This window comes from Dreissena polymorpha, chromosome 15 (genome assembly GCF_020536995.1).
Source record: "Dreissena polymorpha isolate Duluth1 chromosome 15, UMN_Dpol_1.0, whole genome shotgun sequence".
Taxonomy (NCBI): Eukaryota; Metazoa; Mollusca; class Bivalvia; order Myida; family Dreissenidae; genus Dreissena; species Dreissena polymorpha.
In genome coordinates, this window is record NC_068369.1 from 14,702,252 (window position 1) to 14,728,741 (window position 26,490).

At 33.9% G+C, this 26,490-nt stretch overlaps 2 protein-coding genes across 8 annotated transcripts in view; both read left to right on the forward strand.

Annotated features, from left to right (window-relative positions):
- LOC127860852 (uncharacterized) overlaps positions 1–12,975 on the forward strand; it is an 81,709-nt gene extending 68,734 nt beyond the window's left edge. For all 7 annotated transcript variants that reach the window (XM_052399149.1, XM_052399147.1, XM_052399153.1 and 4 more), the window contains one exon: positions 11,613–12,975. In XM_052399149.1, the coding sequence (XP_052255109.1) occupies positions 11,613–11,806 (194 nt within the window). In that variant the 3' untranslated portion in view covers positions 11,807–12,975. The remainder of the gene's footprint in view (positions 1–11,612) is intronic.
- Positions 12,976–13,982: 1,007 nt separating this feature from the next.
- Positions 13,983–26,490, forward strand: part of LOC127860512 (uncharacterized) — an 82,008-nt gene continuing 69,500 nt past the window's right edge. The window contains exons 1-2 of the mRNA XM_052398622.1: positions 13,983–14,060; positions 25,279–25,423. Of these exons, the coding sequence (XP_052254582.1) occupies positions 25,415–25,423 (9 nt within the window). The 5' untranslated portion in view covers positions 13,983–14,060; positions 25,279–25,414. The remainder of the gene's footprint in view (positions 14,061–25,278; positions 25,424–26,490) is intronic.

Sequence of the window (26,490 nt, forward strand, 5' to 3'; positions counted from 1 at the left end):
AATGGCTATATTAAACCATGGTAAATGTTCAGTAATACTGTTCCTAAAAATAACATAACTAAAATGAAAATTTGCAAATCCGATACAACTTTTTTCAATTTTTGTCAATTTACCAAAACGTGAAAAGATCCCTTTAAAGTTAAATGAACCATATCCCAGTAAACGAGACATTGAGGCGATTGTGGCCAGTTTAGATCAAGTTCAGCCTGCAGTTGCTTGAAAGCTGTTTTCTTAAGAGCGGTTTCTGACAATGACAAATAGTTTAATTGGATACATTTTAGACTGCCCTTTTCATGTGACCTGGCTAATTAAATTCAGAAGCCTGGTAACAGTTTAACGTTAATGTTACCAATGTGTCAGACCAGGGCCTGGATTTTGAAATCTAGGACATGCATGGTCAGAAGATGTCATTAAAGATTATACATTTTTTCAAACACATACAAATGCATACAAATATAAATAGTAAAATGCACCAAGTCAGAAGGCATTTGACTTTGGCTGGTGCCTTGGCACACCAGGTGTTTCGGTTGCAATAGTTTGATGGACTCACTACTTGGATGTGTAGTTACATTATTTACAGTATATCAAACAGTATTTAGCATGAACCAATGATTTTTTCAAACATAAATTATTGATGTAAAATGCTTGAAGGAATAATATTTAAGGTTTAAAAAGGCATTTCCTTTTTGTTTTAAAAGATATCTTTGAAAATTATATTTTTCATGATTTTTTTGGCAACAAGGGGTAATGCATTTTTAAAAAATGTGATTAATTTTCTGACAAAAAACTGGTACCATGAGTAGCATGAAACAATATTTTTTTTAAACATTTGTAATTGATGAAAAATGATTGCAAAAATAATATCTTAGATCATATAAAGCATTTTTATGCCCCCCTTCGAAGAAGAGGGGGTTTATTGCTTTGCACATGTCGGTCGGTCTGTTGGTCTGTCGCTCCGTCCACCAGGTGGTTTTCCGGATGATAACTCAAGATCGCTTGGGCCTAGGATCATGAAACTTCATGGGTATATTGATCATGACTCGCAGATGACCCCTATTGATTTTCAGGTCACTAGGTCAAAGGTCAAGGTTACATTGACAAAAATAATATTCACACAATGGCTGTCACTACAACGGAGAGCCCATATGGGGGCATGCATGTTTTACAAACAGCCCTTGATTATTTTATTTTAATAGGTTACTCTGAAAATTCTATTTTTCATGATTTTTTTTTTGCAACAAGGTGTTATGAAATTTAAAAAATGTTACGGGATTTTTAGACCAAAACTGTACTATGATAATACTATGATGCACTTCGCCAAAACATTTATAATTATATTGTTTATTCTTGAAAATGTATTTCCCCTATTCACTAAAAATAACACTTTTGATCAGAAAATTCATATATAATGATGTTTACTTTTATTTTCAAGAATCATAATGCCTCTTTTTAGTTGTATTTAGCCACAAGTTCTTGTCAGCCACTTAAGGGTTATATGTTGCATTTCTTTTACTAAATGCAAAATAATTCTACACTTTGAGACATTCATAAAATATTGTATGTTTTTACAACACCGACAGGCTAATAAATTTATATATCAAGTACTTCCATACTAACAGGACCATTCTAGGCGGGCAACCTAGCAACCTTGATTTGTTCATATCTTCCTATCAATCTGTTATATGTGTCATGAGTCATTTGTTCGGAGAACATTTAATGTTTGTTATAATTTTTAAATAATTCAATGTTCAAAGTGATATTGTTATTGACCGATAAACCAACATACTGATTTAAGGGAATATTTTATTAATTATTTGCATTTTATCTTACATGAGAAATATTTGCCTAAATGTTTTTCATACTATAGAGAAATCTATATACAATTAATAATTGACGGCGTTTAACAAAAAAAAAGAAATAGTAAAATGGTTTCCGGATGATAACTCAAGAACGCTTATGCCTAGGATCATGAAACTTCATAGGTACATTGATCATAACTCGAAGATGACCCCTATTAATTTTCAGGTCACTAGGTCAAAGGTCAAGGTCACAGTGACCCGAAATAGTAAAATGGTTTCCGGATGATAACTCAAGAACGCTTATGCCTAGGATCATGAAACTTGATAGGTAGATTGATCATGACTCGCAGTTGACCACTATTGATTTTCAGGTCACTATATCAACCGTCAAGGTCACGGTGACCTGAAATAGTAAAATGGTTTCCTGATAAAAACTCAAGAACACTTATGCCTAGGATCATGAAACTTCATGTGTACATTGATCATGACTTGCAGATGACCACTATTGATTTTGAGGTCACTAGGTCAAGGTCACGGTGACCCGAAGTAGTTAAATGCTTTCCGGATGATAACTCAAGAACGCTTATGCCTAGGATCATGAAACTTCATAGGTTCATTGATAATGACTCCCAGATGAACCCTATTGATTTTCAGGTCACTAGGTCAAGTTCACGGTGATCCGAAATAGTAAAATGGTTTCCGGATGGTAACTCAGAACGCTTATGCCTAGGATCATGACATTTCATAGATACATTGATCATGACTCGCATAAATTATGACTCCATTTGAGGTCACTAGTTCAAAAGTCAAGGTCACGGTGACCCGAAATAGTTAAATGGTTTCCGGATGATAACTCAAAAACGCTTATGCCTAGGATCATGAAACTTCATAAATACATTAATCATGACTCGCAGATGATCCCTATTTAATTTCAGGTCACTATGTCAAAGGTCAAGGTCATGGTGACCCGAAATAGTAAAATGGTTTCAGGATGATAACTCAAGAACGTTTATGCCTAGGATCATGAAACTATATAGGTACATTGATCATGACTCGCAGATGACCCCTAATGATTTTCAGGTCACTATGTCAAAGTTCAAGGTCACAGTTACTCAACTTTGAAAAATGGTTTCCAAATGATAAGTCAAGAATGCTTACGCCTATGATCATGAAACTTCTTAGGTACATTGATCATGACTCGCAGATGACCACGATTGAGTTATAGGTCACTAGGTCAAAGGTCAAGGTCACGGTGACTTGACTCAGTAAAATGGTTTCCGGATGATAACACAAGAAAGCTTATGCCTAGGATCATGAAACTTCATAGGTACATTGATTATGACTCGCAGATGACCCATATTGATGTTCAGGTCATTAGGTCAAAGGTCAAGGTCAAAGTGACTCAAAGCAGTAAAATAGTATCCAGATGATATCTCAAAAATGCTTACGCCTAGGACCATTAAACTGTATAGGTACATTGATCATGACTTGTATATAACCCTTATTGATTTACATATCACTTGATCAAAGGTCAAGGTCACAGTGACTCATAACAGTAAAAAGGTTTCCTGATGATAACTCAAGAAAAGCAAGGCCTAGGATCATGAAACTTCATAGGTAAATTGATCATGACTGGCAGATAATCCCTATTGATTTTCAAGTAACTAGGTCAAATGTCAAGGTCACAGTTACAAAAAATGTATTCACACAATGTCTACCACTACAACTGACAGCCCATATGGGGGGCATGCATGTTTTACAAACAGCCCTTGTTTTTCTTATGTTGGTAAATGTTCTTCTCTGTAAATTCTAGGTTAAGTTTGAAAGTAGGTCATATGTGGTCCAAACTAGGTCAACAAACCAAATCACAGAAAAGGTAAGTGAACACTCCAGAGGTCACATTTTCTTCCAGGTTTTCATGAAAATAGGACAGAATTGAATGTTATCTCGATGATATAAAGTTTCAGTTTGAAAGTTGGTAGTTTGTCAAAAACTAGGTCATTAGGTTAAAATATAGAAAACTTCCTTTACCTTTCTACATGTCACATTATCTTTCTGATTTTCATGAAAATTGCGTACAATGATCTTAATCAAATCAAAAGCTGAATTTGCAAGTTAGTCCTGGCAGGCTAAAGCTAGGTTACAACTTAGTCAAATCATACACATGTTTTTGACACTATAGAAGGAGTTTTGGGTGAGCGATACAGGTCTATCTTGTTTTAGAACAGCCTGTAGTAAGAAAGGGAAGGTATTGTATTTGTTTCAAAAGTAACATTTTATTGTTATTGGAAGTAACTGAGCAATTATATGATGTCATAGTTTTGGTTATTTTGCTCACTTGTTATGATGTGACAAGGTGAGCTTTTGTTATCACTCTTTGTTGTATTTTATACAAAGTGTATTGTGAACACATAAGATAATTTGGGTGTCACCTCTTTGCCAGATTCTTATGAAACTAGTCACCTCTATGTCATTTTTGTTTTCATATTTTATCAAAAATTAGGGAACTAGGTCAAATATAAGAAAAGGTCTGTTAATACTTTAGTGGCCACATTCTCTCTCTGATCCACTTGTAAATTGGTTAGAACATTATTGTAAATGATTTCAAAGTCAAGCATGAAAGTAGCATATTTAACATTTAGGTCACAAGGTCTAGTCTCAGTGAATAACAGGTCACGTTCCAAAGTGGGTCATGTGCTTCCAAGCAGTTGATCAATAACTAAAATCATTAAAATCCATGTTAAAACTTACATTTTTACCTGATCTTCATGGCAGTTGATCAGAATGTCCAAATAAATAAAAGTAGGATCTTGGTAACAAGACTCAACTAGATCGGTTTGTTCATACTCACAATGCCTTTTTTTCTAGATCTTCATGAAAAATTAGTTAACACCACTAGGAAACAATCAGTTTCAGATGAGCCACATTGTGCTGTTCAAGCTAACTATGCATAGTATAGATTGTTACAAAACCTTGTTTATCAATAAAAATAAATGAAAAAAATGGCTTTCTAAAACTTGTAGTCTTGGATGATATATTCATCAATTTGTAATCTACGACAATCTTTTGAGAAGAAAAACAAAGTTTGATAATTATTATACCCCAACATACTGTGTTCGGGGGCTAGCACAGGAATTCTCAATTATGTTCCTCGAAAAATAATGGGTTAGCATATTGTTGCTGTTTTGTCCAGTTGTCTGGACCAATTCTCCCAAAAGAATTTTAAGTTCAAATATGAGATATTTAGGTAAATAAATTTCATTGAACTGATTGAAGGGATGCAGTGTCCAAGAACGAAAACGATTGCACCTCAACCATTAACTATTGGCCTGCGGATAAATGACAAGCAATAAAAATTACACAATTGCGGTGATGTAGATTAACCTAAATGGATGCTTATTTATGTTATGCTTTCCGATAATTTATACAGAAATATCAGTGAAATAAACTGGTATTTCACTTTTTTAAACAGTGAAAAATAACAGTGAAAATATCGATATTTTTCGCATTTTTTCTGAGAAAATCGATATGCCACCGAATCCAACAAATATCTTCTATATATCCATCCTCTTCAAAAGCATCGTCAAACCAGTACTTTCAGTACTTTGATTCATATTTGTTGACGTTTTATTGTGTAGGTAGAGTTTCACATCTACAAGCCAATGCTAAGTGTAATATCGATTATGATATAAATCCTTAAAATAAATACTCTAATAATCTTTCAGAACGATAAAGACCAAAACGATTGCAACAATCGAAAATAATAGAAAAATGGCGTTTATTTAGTAAATCGCGCGAAAAAAATAAACCGAGTTTACCTATATAATATATTTAATATAATAATATATATTATAATTTCATTTTCTTTCGTTCTTATCTAAACATGGATTTTTTTGGTATACTTACATACACCGACTTTCGGTGGTCAACGTTCAAAGAGACCCTGGCACATTTGGACGCCTGATATATTTTATTAGGTTATTATTCCTATATTTAAACAAAATATCACGTCGTTAAGAAACACCGCGTGAATTTCGGTGTTTTCAACGTTAGATTTATAACCCGAATATACATATGACTCTTATTTTTATATTAATATATTAATAATAAATCAAATATTTGGTTCTAATAATGGCGCAATCGGCTAGCATGTTGACCACCAAATTAACGGTTGAAATCGAACCGGGATCAACCGAGAAACGAATATGATAACCAAATGCAATCACTGGTATGAATACTTTCCGTCCGAGTTAACGGACGTAAGCAATGAAGCACAAATCATTGATGGACATTAAGCTTTAAATGGAAATTTTGACGCTACATGAATTTCTTGCTATAACTATATTTCATATTACCACTACATGTATTTGAATATATCTGGAACAAACAACTAACCGATTCAATTATAATTAATTATTAAAGCCACACACCTTCAAATGAAATACTTGGCATAGTAAATATAAGTATAAATAAGAAACATATTTTATCTATGCCAATTAGAATATATGTGGTGGTTACAAGGTAGAAATCCGTCTATTTTGCACTTAAAAACTTTAAAATAATTGCGTTCGTCGAAATGGACGTGTACGTCTAGAAATCCTACTTTCGGGTTTAAAAACGGTACCGTTTGAAATATAATAAATTACTAGCTAATTAGGCTACATATTTAATTTTATCTATCTAAATTAGAATATATCTGGTGGTTACAAGGTAGAAATCCGTATTTTTGCGCTAAAAACTTAAAAATAATCGCGTTTGTCAAAAAGTATGTATACGTATAGAAATCCTACTTTCGGTTTTAAAATAAAACATATATAAATAAATGTATTGCTAACTAGGCTATGGATTAAATGACACTTTTGCACACTTTCAAATTGCATCAATATGTATTGATTAAAATGTAATTCATTTCAAGGTGTGTGACTTTAAGAATACAAACAACCAAATGAAGATTATTTTCGTTACACGGTGTCAGTGAATAGCCTAGACATACGTGATTTGCACATTTAATTAAATAGGAATTCACAACATTACATCATTACATCTATGGTCATCATTAGAAGCCGCGGGCATAGGATGTCTTCATGTACATTCAATTCACCATGAGTTAACTAGTATTAATGTTTCAAAGCCGTTAAATTGCGGTTTAACACACTCCAATATGTGTGATTTTTTTGTAGTATATCAGTACAGTCATTCAACAATGTCACAGATTTTTAATTTTATCATATTGTTGGCAAAGTTTTATAGAGAGACAGACAGACAGAAAGTTTATTTGAGTCTCACTTTTATAGATTCATGATATATAAAACATGTAGCAAATTGAAACAAGTTCATGTATGAAAACCACTCTAATAGAGTTACGAGAGACTATACAATGTATGAACCTACGTTATATAAGACGATATTATTTAACAATTAAAGGATAGGTAAAATAATTAATAAAATATTTATCTACGTTTGTATGTACAACACATACACAAATATATCTATACATATGAGTATATAATATTAACAACAACATACTAATACAATTCAATATACATTATTTATACATGTAGTTTTGTTTTAATCTTAATATTTCATGACAGGTTTTGGCACTATATTTTAACATATTTTCATCGGAGAGTAGGAATGAAATCTTATCAGGCACTGGAAATGAATTGAAATCATTCTTGGTGGATGTCGCTTTTAATTCAATTTAATTTCTCAAGGTATTGTACGATGGACATTGGAGTAAAACATAGGTTTCGTCTTCCACCATAGTTTTACTGTTACAACAAGTTCGTTGTTCTAAAACAATTCCTTTATAACGACCAGTTTCAATTTTTAAGGGTGCTACACCGCACCTGAACTTGGCTAAAGCACTTTCATTTCTTGTTATAGTTCTATTCTTTACATAGGGTTCAGCTTAAAATGAACTTTTAAAAGTCTTAAAAAGGCGTAATTTATTTCCACCTGTACTGTAACCGTTACCAGTAGCTGAATTAATTTGATTCAACCATGTCTGATTTATCTTATTTGACATATTTGATTGAAACAAATCAATTATTCGTGTTAATTGCGATTTACTGGCATAGGTATTTATGTTTAAATCAATTTCAGTAAACGATTTAACGGTAATTTTAACATAATGCGGCCAGTATATTGGTCTCCATATTTGAGAGTCTAATCCAATGAGTGATAACGGCTTTCCACTGTTTAACTATTGGTGGCGTCCATCCAATGTCCCCGTTCACAGCGACATTTGGCGTGTACTTCCCGACCCCAAGAAAGAAGCGGGCAGCTCTATATCGGACTGCATTAATGCACGAGAACTCTCTGGTCTCCCATATTGCGGCTCCGTAGCTAATGGTAGGCCAGACACATGCCTCGTAGAGTTTTGAGAAAACTTCGTATGGCATCCCGCCCAATGCTTTAAACTTTGCGATAATAAGACCAAGGGCTCGTGTAGCTGAATGCGCTACATGTTTTGCCGTCACGTTATAGTCCAAAGTGTCAGTTAACAGTTAGCCAAGATAACGGTAGCTTTCCACGCATTCTATAACGTCATCATTGCACTTGAAATAACACTTCTTTGTTTTGTTTGGAACGGGGTCGAAAATGCATAATCTTCGATTTATCAGTATTAATTTTCATATTATTTATATCGCACCACTGTGATAATAAAGTTAATAGGTGTTGGAGATCTTCCTCATTCTCTGTGATTAAAACTAAATCGTCTGCGTAAAACAAGTGACTAATGTTGCCGTTAATTTTCACGCCCGTTTTTGATTGCTCGAAAAGCTCGCTTATGTCGTTGAAGAAAGAGGTTAAACAAAGTCGTTGAGACCAAACAGCCTTGTTTTAATCACGATTTTACGTCAAACCATTCCGAAGTGTAATCATTTACCCGCACAGCACATTTAACGGATGCGCAAAGGGATTTCAGAGCATTTAAGAATTTACCTGTTAAGCCGTAATTATTTTCTAGCTTGGACCATAATTTATGTCGATTGATTCGGTCATAGGCTTAAGAAAATTCCACGTACTAGTATGCAACAAAAGTATCTTTCTTGCTTTTCTTTCGCGCATCAACAATATTTGTAAGAAAGGACAGCTGATCAATGGTACTTCTTTGTAGGCGAAATCCGTTTTGAGTGTCGGATAGAATATATTATTAGTTTCTACCTATTTTGTAAGTCTATTGTTTAGCACGGAACAATACGCTTGTATATAGCAGATGTTACAGTTATTCCTCTGTAATTATTTGTATCTCTTTGTCGGAATTACTACATTTACGAATTGGGGTAATAAGTCCGTATTGCAATGTTGAAGGTACACTGCCGATGTCAAAACATACATTGAACAGACCGTGTAAAAAGTATATCGTGAGCTTATTATTTATAGTTTCCGCTGGTATTCCGTCATATCCGGGGGCTTTGTTTTTATTAAGTGATGATTTAACTGCTTTCTCGATCTCTAATATGTCTATATCGTTATTTAGTGTATGTTGTTCCACAGCCAGTGGTGATCTAGCTTCGAACATGCTAAACGTTTCTGTCGTCGGTATGTTATAAAGTGTTTCAAACGACTTTTTCCATTTATCAAGCACCTGTTTTGGTAACTTCCATTGGAATTAATTTCTTTTGCTCTTTTCCTATGCCGATATTTCCTATTTCTTTCCAGAAATCGGGTCTGTTTGTGTTGTTAAATGCTTTAAGCAGGTATTGTTGTTATTCATACCAAAAGTTTCGTTTTCGTCTCTGTACCGATTTGTCAAACTGTTTACGTTTCTGAACGTATGCTGCTTTAAGTCTTTTGTCTTTGAGAATTATTTTTGCAGTTTAGCCAAAGTTTTTCACTTATGCGAAAATCGGACCACTCCGACGTCAATTCATTGTTCCACCAATGTTTGCTAACTCGTCCTCTTTTCCCGTTTGAATTACTACGAGTAACCTCCCTTGGGTTTAAATAAATATTCATTTCTGCAACCAAAATACTCAAAAACTCACTGTAAGACATGTCAATCAATTCCTGTCTATTTTGGTTGGCTTCTAATTCAGTGATTTTTTGTCTCAATTGTTCATATATAACGGCGGTTCATATATAATAGGGTGATGCTTGAAAGTCAATGATCTGTCTTTATGGTAGTTTGTCTACATCAGCGATTAAGTCCTCACTCGTGCCAACACGTATATTGAAAGCACCGAAAATATTGATAATTGAGTTATGTTGATAAACGTATATATTTTCTAGTAACGAATCAAGAAACTCGTTTATATCCAAACATCGTGTAGAGTTTGAAGGCGGCAGGTAACACACACATCACTTAAGCTGCTTGTTTGTGGTTTTAGTAGTAAGTGTGAGCCATAAAATAACCTCGTTATCATCACTCACTCTGTTAATGGTAAATGAATTAAGTAGGGTGTTTCGTACTAGCACACCTACCCCTCCACTTCCCTCGGGGCGCGTCTTTTTAAATGTCTTCTATTTTGCCCGTAACACGTATATCCGTCAATATTTAACACTTGCTCATTGTTTAAATGTGTTTCTGCTATACCAATTATATCAAGGTTTAGGTGTGATATACAGCTTTTACGAATTTGGTAGTTATCAGTTGTTTCATTCCCACTGCATCCGTTCGGGTTCCAAAACCCGCATGACACCTAATAGTGGTTGTAGTTGTTATGGTAAAGGGGTTGGTAGCGGTTTCTGTAGTTACGACTTACGTCGTCCTGGTGCTCCTGGTAATGATGGCTTTTTCCGGTCTGTGTATTCCAAGAACGCATACTGTGTCGGTTACGTAGTGGCTGCGGATCGCGTTTATGTGTGTAGTCCTCGTTTGTGCGGTGTTCACCGGTCGTGGTTTGATGTCGACTCTCGTGTCTTTCTAATCTGGCGCTCATAGGTTACGGACGCGTCCTATGAGGGTGGTTAACTTCCTGCCATTCGTTTCTGCTCTGGGTAGCACAAGCGTCAGGTTTTTGGACTAAACGATTTCCCTTGATAAAAACTGTATCACTCCCAATAACATTTACTAGAGTCTCTGTCCTCTACTGGTAAGTCGTGTTAGATGTAAACATGTTTGTATTGTGCAGACATTTTGAGGTTTGTTTTATTTTTTTAGAAATAAGTATTAGAACAGCATACCCAATATTAATCATTTTAATACATATCTTCAGAATAGGCTCAAACTTGAGGAGATAACTGCTTTTAATAAAGATCAGATAGAAACTTTAAGAACAATTTGCAACAGTTTTTTAACATAAATCATTAAAATTGTAGTCTTACAATACATTTTTATGCTTCGATATATTTGTCGAATTGTTTATAATTCTGTATATTGCTACTTACTTGTGTAATAATTTCGACAGATATGTTTGTGTAATTGTTTTCATGTTTTTTTGTACTTCTAAAACTACTTGCGTGTAATGTATTATGTAGTGTTTATTGGGATATATATACGTGATTCACAAATTACGGACCATTTATTTAAAAGAAACTCATTTTTCATTTAAAAATACTAATTAAAAATTAATTTGTTATCCCTTAATTTTGAAAAAAAACACAACAAGAACCACACTTTTAATGTATGTTTTCTGGGATGTCAATACACTAAAGTAATTTTAAGTGACGTATTGTCTGATTGATGAATGTCTTAAAATCAAACGCATCCAATATAGAAACAAAATGATTACGAAGATACAGAGAATTGTAATAATAGTCGTTTGTAAAATGTCAACCGAGTGAAGTACTTGTTTTAATGTTAATTGCAAATACCATACCTCAGTTCTAAATGAAATGTCTAACATGTGACTTTTATTTTCCTAGGAACATGTATGGTGACTGTCGGAACCAACGATGGAGTGACACAACTTGTCGGAGACGCTGTATCTGTTTTCAACAAAAACAAAAAAAGATCTTTGTTAAGGGAGAGATATTGCCCAACAATTGGAATCGTCTGTATGGACCGCATACAGAATAAAGATACATTAAAGTTAACATACTATAGTAAATTATATTAAATAGGCTTAACATTTACAAAACTTAATTCCCTCGAGTTTTAATGCAGTGCAGGAAATAATTAGTTCTTGCAAATACAAGTGACACTTTCAACGAAAAAAGGTAACGCGACCTGTGGCGTATGTAACAGTAACCAACTGAAAACAACTGAGATGACTGACATCAAACAACATCGCAAAAGCCGCTGGCATTATAACGGATACACTACCAGACGTGCATTGACGACATGAATTCAATACTGCTCATATCTTAATTTAACAACATCGGCATTAATGAATGTGGAGCAAAGAGTATTTATCGCGAATCAATTATTATTGAGAAAAAAACAACAACAACTAAGTATCAGGACATATGCACATGTTGCTTTAATTGTCTCGGATAATTTAGTTTTGTGAGCAAAAATAGAACACTTCACTGTTTTGATAGATTGTTTCTTTAGAACATTGCTTCAAGGTACATACTCGCAAAAACATATTGGGTTCTTAGCTTGACCAGAAATGCAGGCGTTATCTTTATATATATGGAACATTATCACCATGTAGATTGAGTGTTAACGCCCACTTGTCTGTTATAAAAGACAAGCGCGTTATTACCTATAAAAGGTAACAACATTGGAATGGAAAATTCAAAGCATTTGGGTTATAAACCGTTTGATCGACGCGTCGATTCTCACACTAAGCCCATATTAAATCACTAACATGCATGTACATACATCATAACACGGTATTCAAATTAAAAAGCAATAAACTTAAATTTGATTTATTAGCAAATAAATAATTTCATTGGTTTAATTTGCACCAGAGTATTATTATAACAATTTGCTGAGACACGATGCAAATATCAACCAAATTCGTTTATGTTTACAAGTTTTGAGAGAGAAGCATATATAATAACACCAGATCATTGTAATGAATCTCAGGAAGAAACCATTTTGCAGGGTGTAAAAAGCACAATAACATTATTCGCTTGTATATGCAAATACTACAATGACACACACCATATTGTTATATTAGAAATTAATCATAATTACTGATTTATGTTAAATAACCATTTTTTTTAAACATCAAATGTTTTTTATTACCATTATATACATGTACATAATACATATATTGTTATTTGTGTGCTTTTCCTCTGTTTAATAACAATACTATACAAACATACACGTTCTATGTAGTCTTCTATAGTTTTTTTATTATTTTATTAATTTGTATTATTTCCAATCATAATGTACAATACGTTTCGGTTGTAATATACAATGTTCACAATATCAATTATGTTATATGAATAAACACAAACCATTCGAATCCGCACCGTTCGTTCAACAGCCGATGTTCTTCACATTTAAAGCACACGGCCACTGTAAATCCGACGTTCAACAAAATATGAAGATGACTTTCGTTATCATTAAAAAATTCAAGATGACAAAGATGGTCGTTTAGGTTACGTCTAAGAGCACTCATATGTTTTGTGTCTAATAAGGAGACTTCTGGGACTTGTAAGAAATATTACACGACCCAGTCTATCGTCAATCATTATTTATATAGGTGCATTGAAATAACATAGCACATAAGATAGTAAGAAATGCGAAGGGAATGACGAATATCATAAACAGACACGTGTACATTGGTTTGTGACATTAAATAGTTTACGGTCCATGCAAAATGCAATAATTGCATATTGTCTACGCAAATTAAGTTAAAGAGGATATGTTGGACTTATATTTATGAAACCTTTATTAATAGAGAGATATATACAATTTCAATGTCAGCATAACATTTGCTAATACATCGAACAACACAAATAATATGACGAATAAGCAGAAGAAACTTTAAAGTAAAAGAACATATATACCATATTACTAGAATGATTATTGATCGACCTTTAGAAGTGTATTCCTTACCTATGCTATCAGGGTTCATTCGCCGCTCTCGGCGCATGTGAGCTTGGTTGGTGGTCACTAAACCGGACAGGCGTAGTTTCCTCCGGGTACCCCCACATCACAAGTCTGTTCCAACATTAATTACCTCACTACAAACCAAATACCTGGAAATTTAAGTTATAATTCACTGCTCGTCTTTACGTTCATGAGTCTAGTAAGTTAATTATTTTACTGTATGTTTGCTATTTCACGGATGGCAGCATACTTGTTTAGGTATTTATATGGTTGTCTTGATTACAGCCTTGGGAACTGACCAGAGGAGCGTTCGGCATTGACTCAGATGGTGAGCTGTTTACCGTCGATAAAAGCGGTGAAAGGTAATTAACAGAAGTAATTCTATAGAAACAGCAATGGTAGTAGTAATAGTAGTAGTTCTACTAGTAGTAGTTATCGTAGTTGCAATATTATATTTCAATTCATTAAATGCATTGTGTATTGCTATGTGGCCTCCGGCCCTTGCAAGTACAAATAACATAGCATAGTCACACACTTCAATACACATATACGCAAAAATACATAGGTGATGGTACAGCTATTGGTAATTAACTGAAATAACATAATACAAATAACATCGCATAGTGACATACTACAAATAACATACGCAAAAATACATAGGTGATGGTACAGCTATTGGTAATTAACTGAAATAACATAATACAAATAACATCGCATAGTGACATACTACAAATAACATCACATAGACACATACAGGCATCTATATTAATAATAAACTGCTATTCAGTTACGCATTTCTTCTTTCAAAAGCATAATACAATAACATAGCAATACTCTGATCACCTGTTCTTCCCGGGAACTCATGATTTTATTAAATTAAGTTGTAGTAGCGGGTGTATAGAACTTAGTGGGTATATACATTTCACGAACATCTAAAAGTATTTTGGGCAAATTAGAAGAAAATGAAATTCATTTTCAATATCACTTTTGCAAAAAGGGCACAACCTTCGGTCCCTGTCGATATTCAAATAGCGGCCCTTTTCAATAATGCCCTTATGGGAAGAAATTCGAAAACATACATACGCGTTTTGAAATTCACGAATTGTTAAAATATTTAAATGTTTCTCAAATTCATAGTTACTTTTAAATCCAGTGTATGTTTTAAGTTTTAAAGAACTATAACATGTTTCTACCCACTGCTGTATACAAATATATTTAAGTCGTTGAGCATAATTTAGCAAAACAAATAAATTATTAACAACTGCTTGTTATTCCCACACATATCCAAGCCATATGGATAGCAAGTGATTTTGTAATGAGGTGACCCAGTTTACGTGTGCTATGTTATCAAAGAATTTCAACATTTCAAAGCACTTTTCAATATGACGGGAATATGGTGTTTCCAGTATTCATAACCAATATCTTATAACTCTCATAGATGAATAAATATGTATTGGATATCTTAATCACATGCATATGTGTGAATTCTTTATACAACTTCAAAAGATTTTAGCCCCCATTGTTCCGATCCATATAATAAAATAGGCATCGTCTTAGCATCAACAATCTTTAAGTAACAATGATATGGCATAGGCATATAGTCGTATAGGGACGAAAGCATAGATATAATGACACCTATTTGCTTTACAAGACATGTTTTCTGCAGTTTTTTGCACATATTACGTGTCGTCACCGGCAGAGCTCCAGATAATTTTTTCAGCCGAGGGGTATTTCACTCATGAAATTTTTTAAATGATGAGTAAAAATCAAAATCCGATAATTTTAAGGAGTATTTATGTTCAAAGGATCAGAATTAATAATACACTGTACATGTAATGTTAACTCGCTATAACAAGCAGTTTGTACACAATAAAGCAATCACTTTTGTTTTATTTAACAGTTTTTCTGATTTTTTTTTACCCTTGGCTTATAAGCAGCCATTAATCTCTTTTTTCCGTCTTGATTTGGCAAGCCACTGTTTAGCACACACTGTACAGCCACGATCAAAATCTTCTAAGCTTGGCCCACGAAACTTGTTCATTATATGTGTATTTTGGCGCCATTTAAAAGGTGCTTGAAGGTAAAAGTTTTGTCCATATTGCCACACAAGAGATCAACTGATAGCAAACATTATATGCTTGAAGTTGGGCGATTCGGGTTTTATCGAATGTTATGTCAAATGTTTTCACCATGAGCGTATATCGATGCTCAACAATGCAGCGGGGAGCCCGTTGTATCAACATCGGCCTCTATCGTGGGCCAACATGAAATGATACCGTTCTGACTGAGGAGTAAATAAGGTCGGGAACCACATTCTATACATAGATGGTGATATCACTACATTCTATACATAGATGGTGACGTCACTACGTTATTGTCACCTCTATACTTAGACGCATCACGCACCTCCATTTGGAGGCATTTATGACTACGACACAAAGAAGTCCGCGGATGAATGAAGAATTTGCTTTATAAGTAAACATTCGTGCTTTGATTTAAAAGTTAAGTATTATTTTGTTCAGTCTTACGGTTTTATGTTAGTATCAATTAAAATTTTCGTTAGTTTTCAACAATTCCGCTCTTTATTCAATTTTTTTAAACTGTACTTTCACTTTTGGTTGTATAACAACATGTATCCTTTATTGACGAAAGTTTGCAATGAAATAGCGTTTTCAAAACCGCTTAAAAAGTTTCAGAAGGTGTGTCTGATGCATGTTTTGAATAGACACAATGTCATAGCTATATTGCCGACTAGTATGGGAACAATTTGATATTCCAAGTGGCTCCATTTGCATTGCAAGAGAAGTTCAAATTGACTTGTTCAGTTTGTTAAATTTTGACACCCTAATTATATATCTTTTTATAAGTGCCTGATAGATTTTTTTCTTTAAAAATTGAGATCAATGAAAAATTTAGTAAAAGCACTGCATTGATTTTCTATGGTGGTCATTTTCAGTGGAATAGTATGTTACAATAAAACAATTATAACTATTATATTAATGAATTTAGATTAGGTGTCATCTTTAAATGGGGTATTGATTCATTAAATGAGATTAGCACATTATATAGTTGAAAAATAAATAACACTTTAATGACTTACCATAGTAAAATAAAGTAGCATAGAATATGTTGCAGGTCATAAAATGTAAAACTGAAATTGAAGAAGCTTTACAAATATTTAACACTGACAACACTGTTGGTTTTCCAAAAAAAAATCCTTCCTATCTACCTGCCCTAGTTTTTGGGGGCAAATTTAAATATTATTAATATCATTGAGTTAACTTATTTAAATATCAATATCTTTTGTTTACATTAGCTTATTATATTATCAATAATGAAATACTTTGCAAGGAAAGTCCAATTCTGTTTTAATTAGTCTTAATTAGCTACTATTAAAATTGAAAATATCAGTGACATCGAATACTTGGATTATATGCGTATGAATGCATATTTTCTTTGACAGTTACATAGTACCCTATTCAATTGGATTAAAAACAACAAATAACTATAGTTCCACAACCCAGCCCAAGTTGACTCAAACTGAATTAATTCATCAATTGATCCTATTTAATTATATTAAAAACAACATGTGTAAGATTTTTAGAATATCCCATGTATTCCTCTAGTACACCAACATGCCCGTCTTACTAATGATTTACATGCACTCCTTAAACAGTTTAACAAAAATAATGAATGATTAATCCAAAGAAAACAACAAACAAGCTGCTTCATATAAAAAGTTAATTACATAAGAATACATTAGCAAAATAATCATTTTGATAATAAATCAAGATTATACTTCAACCAAACCATTATAAATTAATTGTGGGGTGGGGGGAGGTAATGTAAGCACTAAAACTAAAATGGGGGAAATGTCTGGGAATGGAACATCTTAGGGGGGGGGGGGCGTCCAGAATTCCTGCTAAGGGCGACAGTGTTGTTAATGTGTCTTTAGAAGAAAAAACTGAAGGAAAGTACTCATTGGTGTATGCCCATCCAGAAGCATTTCTGAGCATATCAATTGGAACAGCAATATTGAGTGCATTTGAAAGAGATATAACTGTTTCATGCATTGCTTTTGATGAAGCCCACATGGCCCTTTAATGGTAGCTTTCCTATTAGGGATTTTATACTTATTTTTTACTCCACAATCTAGCTCTTTTGTCATAAAATGAGAAGTTTTATTATCCAACAGGTTTTGTGTTTAAACCTCACAAATTTTATAATACCGAAGTCCCATCATATAATCATCATCACAATCAGCAGCAGCATTATCATATTCATCATCATCATCGTTAGCAGCAGCATCATTGTGTTGTATTATCAGAATTCAATACAAACACAACCATTACAACTCTTACTACTACTACTAATTAATTAATTATCTACTTCTACAACAAGAACAACAACAACTACTACTACTACTACTACTACTACTACTACTACTACTACTACTACTACTACTTCTACTACTACTACTACTACTACTACTTCTACTACTACTACCACCACCACCACAACCACCACTACTACTGCTACTACTACTACTTGGTACACCAGGACTTGTTGTCCATGGAGACGATAATGTGAACTCTCCCAAAGTATTGATCGAACCCATGCCCAGCGGACAACATTTTATACACCATAGCGACCATAAATTAATATTTGACGCCATGTGCAACATAATTCACCTTATTACAAAAAAACATGGAATTCACAAAATGACTGAAAATGCTTTAAAATAAATGCAAATTTGAAATTTGAAATAAAACGACCTAAGCAATACATAATAAGCAACACTACATTATTGAAACACTGATACCATGAACATTTTAGGGTGTAACACCTTATGAACATGTACCAGACTTTCTATGTTCTACCGGTACTTTGAAACTTTACGTACCACCTACATAAAATATAGGCGTTATTGTCCATTCATTCATAGCACTCCTAATGAATTATGGTCATTCTCTAAACATGATTAAAGTCTAAAGAAGGAAATACTTTGATTTTTTTACAGTTTGAACATTAAGGTCATTCTCTCGTCTCTTCAAAGTATCACATTTCAATTATACAATATAATACAAACATTTTAGACTTTATAATCCTTAGTCAGGATAAGATAAGCGACAGACAATGAATTTTTATAATTTACTTCAATTTCAGGTAAGATTAATAAATTATTTATTAATTACTACATGTACTTGGGCGAATAAATTTTTACTAAGACACTCAGTGACACTTAGTCAATCTGACAAAAAATAAAATCTATTGCCAATATATAAGTCTAAATTCATAAATACTATCACACAAAATACATTTCATCAATAACACACATTCATATTAAATTAGTTATCTCTATATATTATAAATATGGTACATAAAGTGTCAGATAGTGGTACATAAAGTGTGGGTACATAAACGGACTGGTACGTAAGGTGTGACATTCAACATTTTAAAAATCAGTTAACAATATATGGACTTACTTGTTTTGCATATACGCAATCAAAGCATATTTATTAAAAATTAAAACACACTGTTCATGGCTGTATCTTTTTATTTATACATGCATCAACTATTCTGGTTATTAATACATTTTAAAAATTATATATAAACAAGAGCACCACATAATGGGTGCCAAGCTAGGCTGCTGTGCAGTTTTGAATAAATAAAATTTTTTTTTTTTAATTAGAGGTTAGTTACCTTGACCTTTGACTAAGTGACCCCAAAATGGGTGTGATGCATATACATGTGAGGTTTCAATGTTATAGGTGGAAGCACTTTGATTTTAGAGCCGATGTAAAGATTTTAGCACGACGCGGACGTCTGACGACGAGCTGTCTATGACAATACCTAGGGTTTTCCCCGAAAACAGCCGAGCTAAAATTGAGCGCCATATAAATTAAATGGAAAACATAAATATTATGTCAAGAAAAATAAAGCTGTAAAAATCTCACCTGCTCGTCTTTGATGTTGCAATTAGCACATTCAGCATTTTCAGTATCTACTAAATAAATATATGAAAGTGCCAAATGTCCAAGATACCATGACGTCCTCCTCAAAATGTTAGATCCTTCGAACTCCATTTATTTTATCCCTGATTAATCCTCTTACACATTAGGCCTACATGTAAGATTCCTTGTTATGTTCACAGCGTTTATTTTAAATCGTTTACGTTCTTAAATTTCAGCAGGTATTTAATTATAAATATTTATTTATGATTAAGATTTATTTACTATTTCGAAGATACAGTCTTGCAACGTGTTTAGTTAGTCTAAGTTACGTGTTTAGTGATTCTTACAAACAATAGACTGACATGAAAAGTGGCTCCTATTGAAGCACAAACTGCATCCAAATATATATTACAGCTGGCCCGGTTTTATGTGGCCTGTTTTTGATAATAATTAATTACCATTTTTCACTTCCGTGTTTATTATGTTTACCAACGCCATGATGGGAAAAAGTCCGTTTCCCACAATGCTTAGCGCGCATTCACACAGGTCAGTAAGACCGGTGTGACACAATGGATATCACTACGTTTTTACCGGTGTGGACACAGTATCGGAAACCAGTCATGTTTACATGAATTTATATGCATGTATAAACGGTTAATACGCATTGAAATTGCACACGATGCGTAATCCGAATTAAGTTAGGAGTTTTTTTACTCAACAAAATTTTAAGTCATGCGTATTTTCTTTTTTGTCATGCGTATTTTACGCAAATACGCATCTTATCTGGCCCTCTGGTCACCGGTGTGATTATAGCCAATTAGAACCCAACAACTATACATTGATAATGGGGATAGAAATATTTTGAAATTCTGCCCACAACGAGGTTGATCGTTGATACATTTGATAAATCAAAGTACTAACGCCGCGATCACTAATTATTCTACGTTTTTCGTCAAAAACAATAATTGTGTAATATGAAAGCACAGATTCCGAAGGATTCTGAAGGATTCCAACTTGCATCAATAAGTGTTGCATATGATTTTGAAACTTTCTACTGAATATTACTTCAAACTTCAAGCATGCTTACCATGAATACTGGAAAAGATGTACAATAATGACCACGTGTCCCTGAATGGAAATATCTGGGACATTTAGAAAGCACCAAGGACAATTAAAACAATTTGAAAACACCGTTATGACAAAATTTGTCAACATACTTTTACCTCGGAAGGCTCATTATAATGAAATTCGAATTGTTTGCTGTACCATGTTCCATTTACTTACTTTTTTATGGAATATCCGTGTTTGAAGGTCGTACAGTTTTTATTGGATAGACAATGGTATCATGCCTATGTGGAATCAAGATTAGTAGAATGGCTCATACATCTGAGTTAAACGAACTATATGTATATGATATAATATGTTCGGATGATGTATTGTCAATATGAAACCATTATACCATTATATTAAAAAAATGAAGCAATTGTATACATTTGCCTGTTTCCATTTATATGTGTTTAGGATAGCAAATACATAAATAGAGACTGATAAAGTCTCTCAAAAGATAATGAATTTATAACCCGAAGACCACAAGTCGCTGTTGGAGTCCAGTAGGCAGCATTAAAACATGCAAGATGCTTATTATTCTTCGCTTAATCATACTTAAGCGAATATAGAGAATAATAGGTTAGTGTTGATTATAGATCAGGTTTATCATGCGAGGCTTAGAAAACAAAAAGCACGAGCCTTGGCGAGTGCTTTTTCGTTTTCGTGCCGAGCATGATAAACCTGATCTATAATCAACACTAACCTATTATTCTATTTATCCCACTTTTTATTCAGTAAACTATTTTTATTTAAACAAAATAAGTTTTCATGAGTGTTTGTCGTACTTTGATAATGACTGTAGTGTAACCAAGGTCAGTGTATTACTCCGCGTTCCAAAAATAACCGCTGATCAAATAATCATTTTTTTAAATCAGAATATCGTTCTGTAACAAAGTGTCGAGCGTTATTTATTACAATTTTAATCATATTGAATTGCAAATCTTTAAGTTTTATGATATCAATATGGCATTAAGTTGTTATACACAAGGAACTACATTTGTTTACAACGTAGCCTAACACCACACACAATTCACTTTCGATATCAAACTATCGAGTCGATCACGAGGTGCACAATATTTCCTTCTTTGTTATAATATGTGGTTATTTCGTGACAAAATAACAAAGATTACTTGGATTAAAGCTAATTATATACATTAACATTTTGAATGTTGAAAGTGGCACCAAAGAATTGTGAGGCAAAGTTGCTCGAACTAGAGAAAGACATTTGCAAGTGAAGTGACTGGGTGGGGCGAACATCAAGATCAACTTGTTCGACGGTAGACATCGGTTGTCTAGGCTGCATTTCGGCCATAGTTTCAGTGCGTGAAGGTGAACAAGAGGAATCTGTTGGATTGGTACATTTACTGGACTGAGCAAGAATGAACACTTGTGCTGCTGTTCAACAGATATGTTGGAATAATTGGTTATGGACTGGACATTTTTGTGCCCTGTTATGGCCATGGTTTCAGTGGGTGGAATGTTTGCATTTCGAAGTTTTTGGACCAGGAATTTGCGAACTGAGTGGTTCGTTATTCTCTTGTGCTTGAGAAAGCCGGCGTCTTTTGCCATGGCCTTCAGCATCTAACCTAACTTGTTGACACCCAATTGTTGACGCAAGAATCACCGGGATGCAGTGTCATTTGTGCGTATTGCCAGGTAAAAAAGATGCTTTAAAGAAAAATCAGATGGACGCATATCCGAGGTCATCTTGTAAATGAACACAGGATTTCTTGGTCCAGACGATTGTTTTCTACGGTCAAAGGGGAGCAACTCGAACTGACTTCTTCAAAGGGGAGCAACAACAGAACCTATTTGCATAGTGTTAAATTTACCTAATACTAGGTTTTAATGACAATAAATGACAAAAAAACTCGTTTTTTTGCTACTTTCCTTTGTTTTAAGGTCATTAAGATTGACAAACATTTGAGATTGTTTTTATTATTGATGCACTTGGCAAATACAGGTGACGAGGTGCGTGGGAAAAAGTAGTCCCGGTTCGGCAGTTCATGACGTCATTTCGTGCCATTGATTATAGCCTTGCCGTTGATTATAGATGAAATTTAATCAACGGGGCTTTAATCAACCGATTTCGCTGTAAAAGTGGGATAAAATCTATTTCACTATATAGACGCGCGCATAATTTGAAATTATTTATTCGTTTATATACGTTATTTTTTGTGACTTATTGCTATGATGCAAATCACATTATTTAAGACTATTAAATTATTCTTAATAGCTGAATAACATTTGGTTTATTTTGGTGTAAAACAAACTAATTACAACTTATAACTTAAATTAGTTAAGATTTATTTTTGTTAAACATGCATCCGGACATAATTGTGCGTCAGCTTAGCGTAAATATCAGGAAAGTGTGTGCTTTCTAATTACGTGTTCTAATTTATTTGTTTAAGGTTGTTTTTTTTCCGTTCTCAAAAACAATTCAATCATATCTTAGTGCTCTGTTAAGATATACACACCTTTTCTGTGTGAGCAGGTTAAACACTACTCAGTGTACATACTTCAAATCCGTGGTTACAATCGCAGACCAGATTCACGATTGTGAGATCGCAAGACAAACTTTCGTTTGGCGGATGTTTAATCTTCTGAGCATCGAGAGGCAAACGTCACCTCACTGTTGACGCACGTTTGTTGATCTTCCAAAAAAATAAAGTGGGTCTGCGAATGATGAATTTGACGTGCGTGTATCTTGCTTTAGACGCACGACGATCGCAATTCCCACGTGCGTTAACCGAGCGATTTGCGTACATTCCTACGGTGGTCCCAAATATTACAGACGGTTGACGCAGTGTATTAACAAGATTGTCAAAACTACTCGTGTGTAAAAGTCACAGAATCATTGGTGCATTTTGTGAACTAAATTGTGTTCTTTTGTTAATGAGTTAATTATAAATATAATATTGTGGAAATAAATCAACAGCAAAAAAGGCACATCCGGTTTATGTCCATCATAATGTACATACACATCTAAAATAATATTTACACTTAATAGGTCCACCGATGTAGTCAAGGGGAAAAAGAGCATGGCAGCTACTTATTGTATAAATAAGCCACTGTGCGAGTCCCGTAATAATTTGTCTAATTAGCCAAATCTGAAGTCCCATTTCAGTCAATGGGCGCACTCAAACAAGTCTTTTTCACGTCCGCGGCGACCAATCACCGCTTATTAATGAGCATCCTAGCGCTCTAAAGGTGTCGGCGGAATTAATATGGCAATAAGAAATAACAAAAATATAATTTTCAACTTTTCTACTTATAAACTAAACCTAAAAAAATATAGTGTCGACCTATTGTAAACGTGCGTCTATAACAATCTCATGCGGTGGCCGTATGGTGTCTGTGTAAGACATGCGACTTACTGAAGTAAAGTACACTTTGCCCGCACAGTAGTTGTACGTTGTCCGCATTAACATCAGTGATGGCGATAATGTCTGAAGCGGCTAAATTGCGATCGAGGAATATCGCACATAAGCTGTACGTCCGACGCATGTTTTCAACAAAAACCATAACGAACGTTTGACGTCATGTCGGGGCAACACTGTTGTGACCATTTTTATAGACATTTTTTGACAAATGCCCACTTAAATCAGCGGAAGGGACAGAACATCCGTAGAATTAAGCTAATAAAAAAGCCCTAAATGAACTAACCAGAATGTAAATAAGGTTGTACATATTTAAGTACGGACATGTTTTACCTTTTGTTATTATAGTTAGTACAATCGCCAATTATACATGTATATAATACTTTTCATTTACTAGTATTTTAAATCCCGTTCCGTTAATGTACATAAAAAAAACAAAAAACAATGATACCAAAAAATAGATAATTTGACTGTGTTTTCACCCTTGAACATGTTATTACAAATATAATTTAATTGTATTACTTTCATCTTTGAATTTACATGTCATATATATTATTCATTTGTTTCGAACCAATGCGGACAATAAGAAAACTGAAAACATGTATTGTGAAGTATACAGTTTTTTAAAACGAATAATTTATCATTCATTTGATGTCGAAATGACATTGTACGGTATTATACACAACTTTGTACTGAATAGTATTACGGCTTAATTATTGTATTATTTCCTTTGAACTTATAGTGCAATTTGAAGATATTTATTAATCAAATACGTTTTACTAGCACATTTATCAAATTAAGTTTTAAATTGAATACATTATCCTCTTCGGCGTAAGACGAATTAATACGCTTAAACAAGCCTCGCGCCATCTAGGCAGTGTTTAATTAGATGAAGAACATATCTACGTAGACGTTGTAGTTTAAGCTGCTGTTGTTATTCTTGCTTTTGTAGTAGAATTTATTGCAGTCTGAGTTAAAGTAGAAGTTGTTCATTACAATGCTTTGTATATCGTTGATGTTATTGCATATATATTTTCACTGTTATCATGGTAACGATTTGTCAGTGTTTCATTTGAAGTCGTCACCATTGCTATATTGTCACTCATATTCGCAAAAATTCAATGAACTTTCTTATTAAGGTGGACGTTGTACCCTGCTTCATTGACCGAAGTTAAAGTTCAAAGTGACGTTAAGACCACGGCTAACGCATTTACTGATGATGTTCATGGCACTTCATGTTCGCCTCGATTTGCTGCTGGCGACTTGGTGCTGATCATGGAGAAGGTGAGTTTACATTTCAAAGCCGCCATTATTTCAGAAAGCAGCTCACTACCCCATTTGTTAACCAAGATTCGTTTCATTCAGCAGGTTAGAGTTATTTGAATAATTACTACAAAAGTCAACTTTGTCAATAACATTTGTATTACAATTCTTAAATGTGTTACATAACGTTAACACAATTTGATATTCTATTGTTGAACCATACAATATATCAAAGGAACAATACAAAAAGATAAATGGAATTTATTGGCCAAATGGCGGAATATAATTTACACCAGACTAGCACTAGAGTAAATAACACCTCAGCTATAGACTAGCACTACAACTGAAGCATGTCGCGGAGGCGACCGGAAGTACTGCCCTAAAGGTAACCCCCAACCCAGTTGCACTTTTAATTTAGCTTCTCGTTTATGCAATCACCGCCACCAGATAATGCACCGCATTCTATGCTATTTTGCAAGAGCTCCGCAACAAGCTCACATTTATTTATGCAATTCCTATTTCAACGAACACCTGACCGGTTCGGAAATATATATCATTATACACGCGCAATTGCTAAGGCCAACGCAACCGGCCAACTAAATTCTAGGTACGCAGTACCTGCGATTGTCAAGTGCAACATATAATACAATATTCGCAATGCCACAATTTCCAAAGCCAAACAGAGCTATTCCAAGTACGCCTAAGCACGCAGTGCCATCGAGCGAGTATCAGAACACCCATACTATCCCGAAAATAATTTTGAAAGCATTCCTGCCATCCTCACACAGACTAGCACTACGTCATGGATGACGACACAATGCAAAGTTTACCTCCCCTAAACATATGTATATTATCCTATAGTTAAATATTTATACCTTTAATACTTCCGATCACCTCTTAGACATAGAATTTCCGCCACAAAAATACATTTATTTATTTGCCCCCAAATTCTATGACGTATTTTAGACTAAGCTTAATAGACACTCGCGCACTGAATCTAAGTACATGGCGTGCCCAACGTCAGACAAATGAACGCCATCATTTCTAAAAAAAAAACAGGTGTTTTTAAAACTATGTCAACTTTTAAC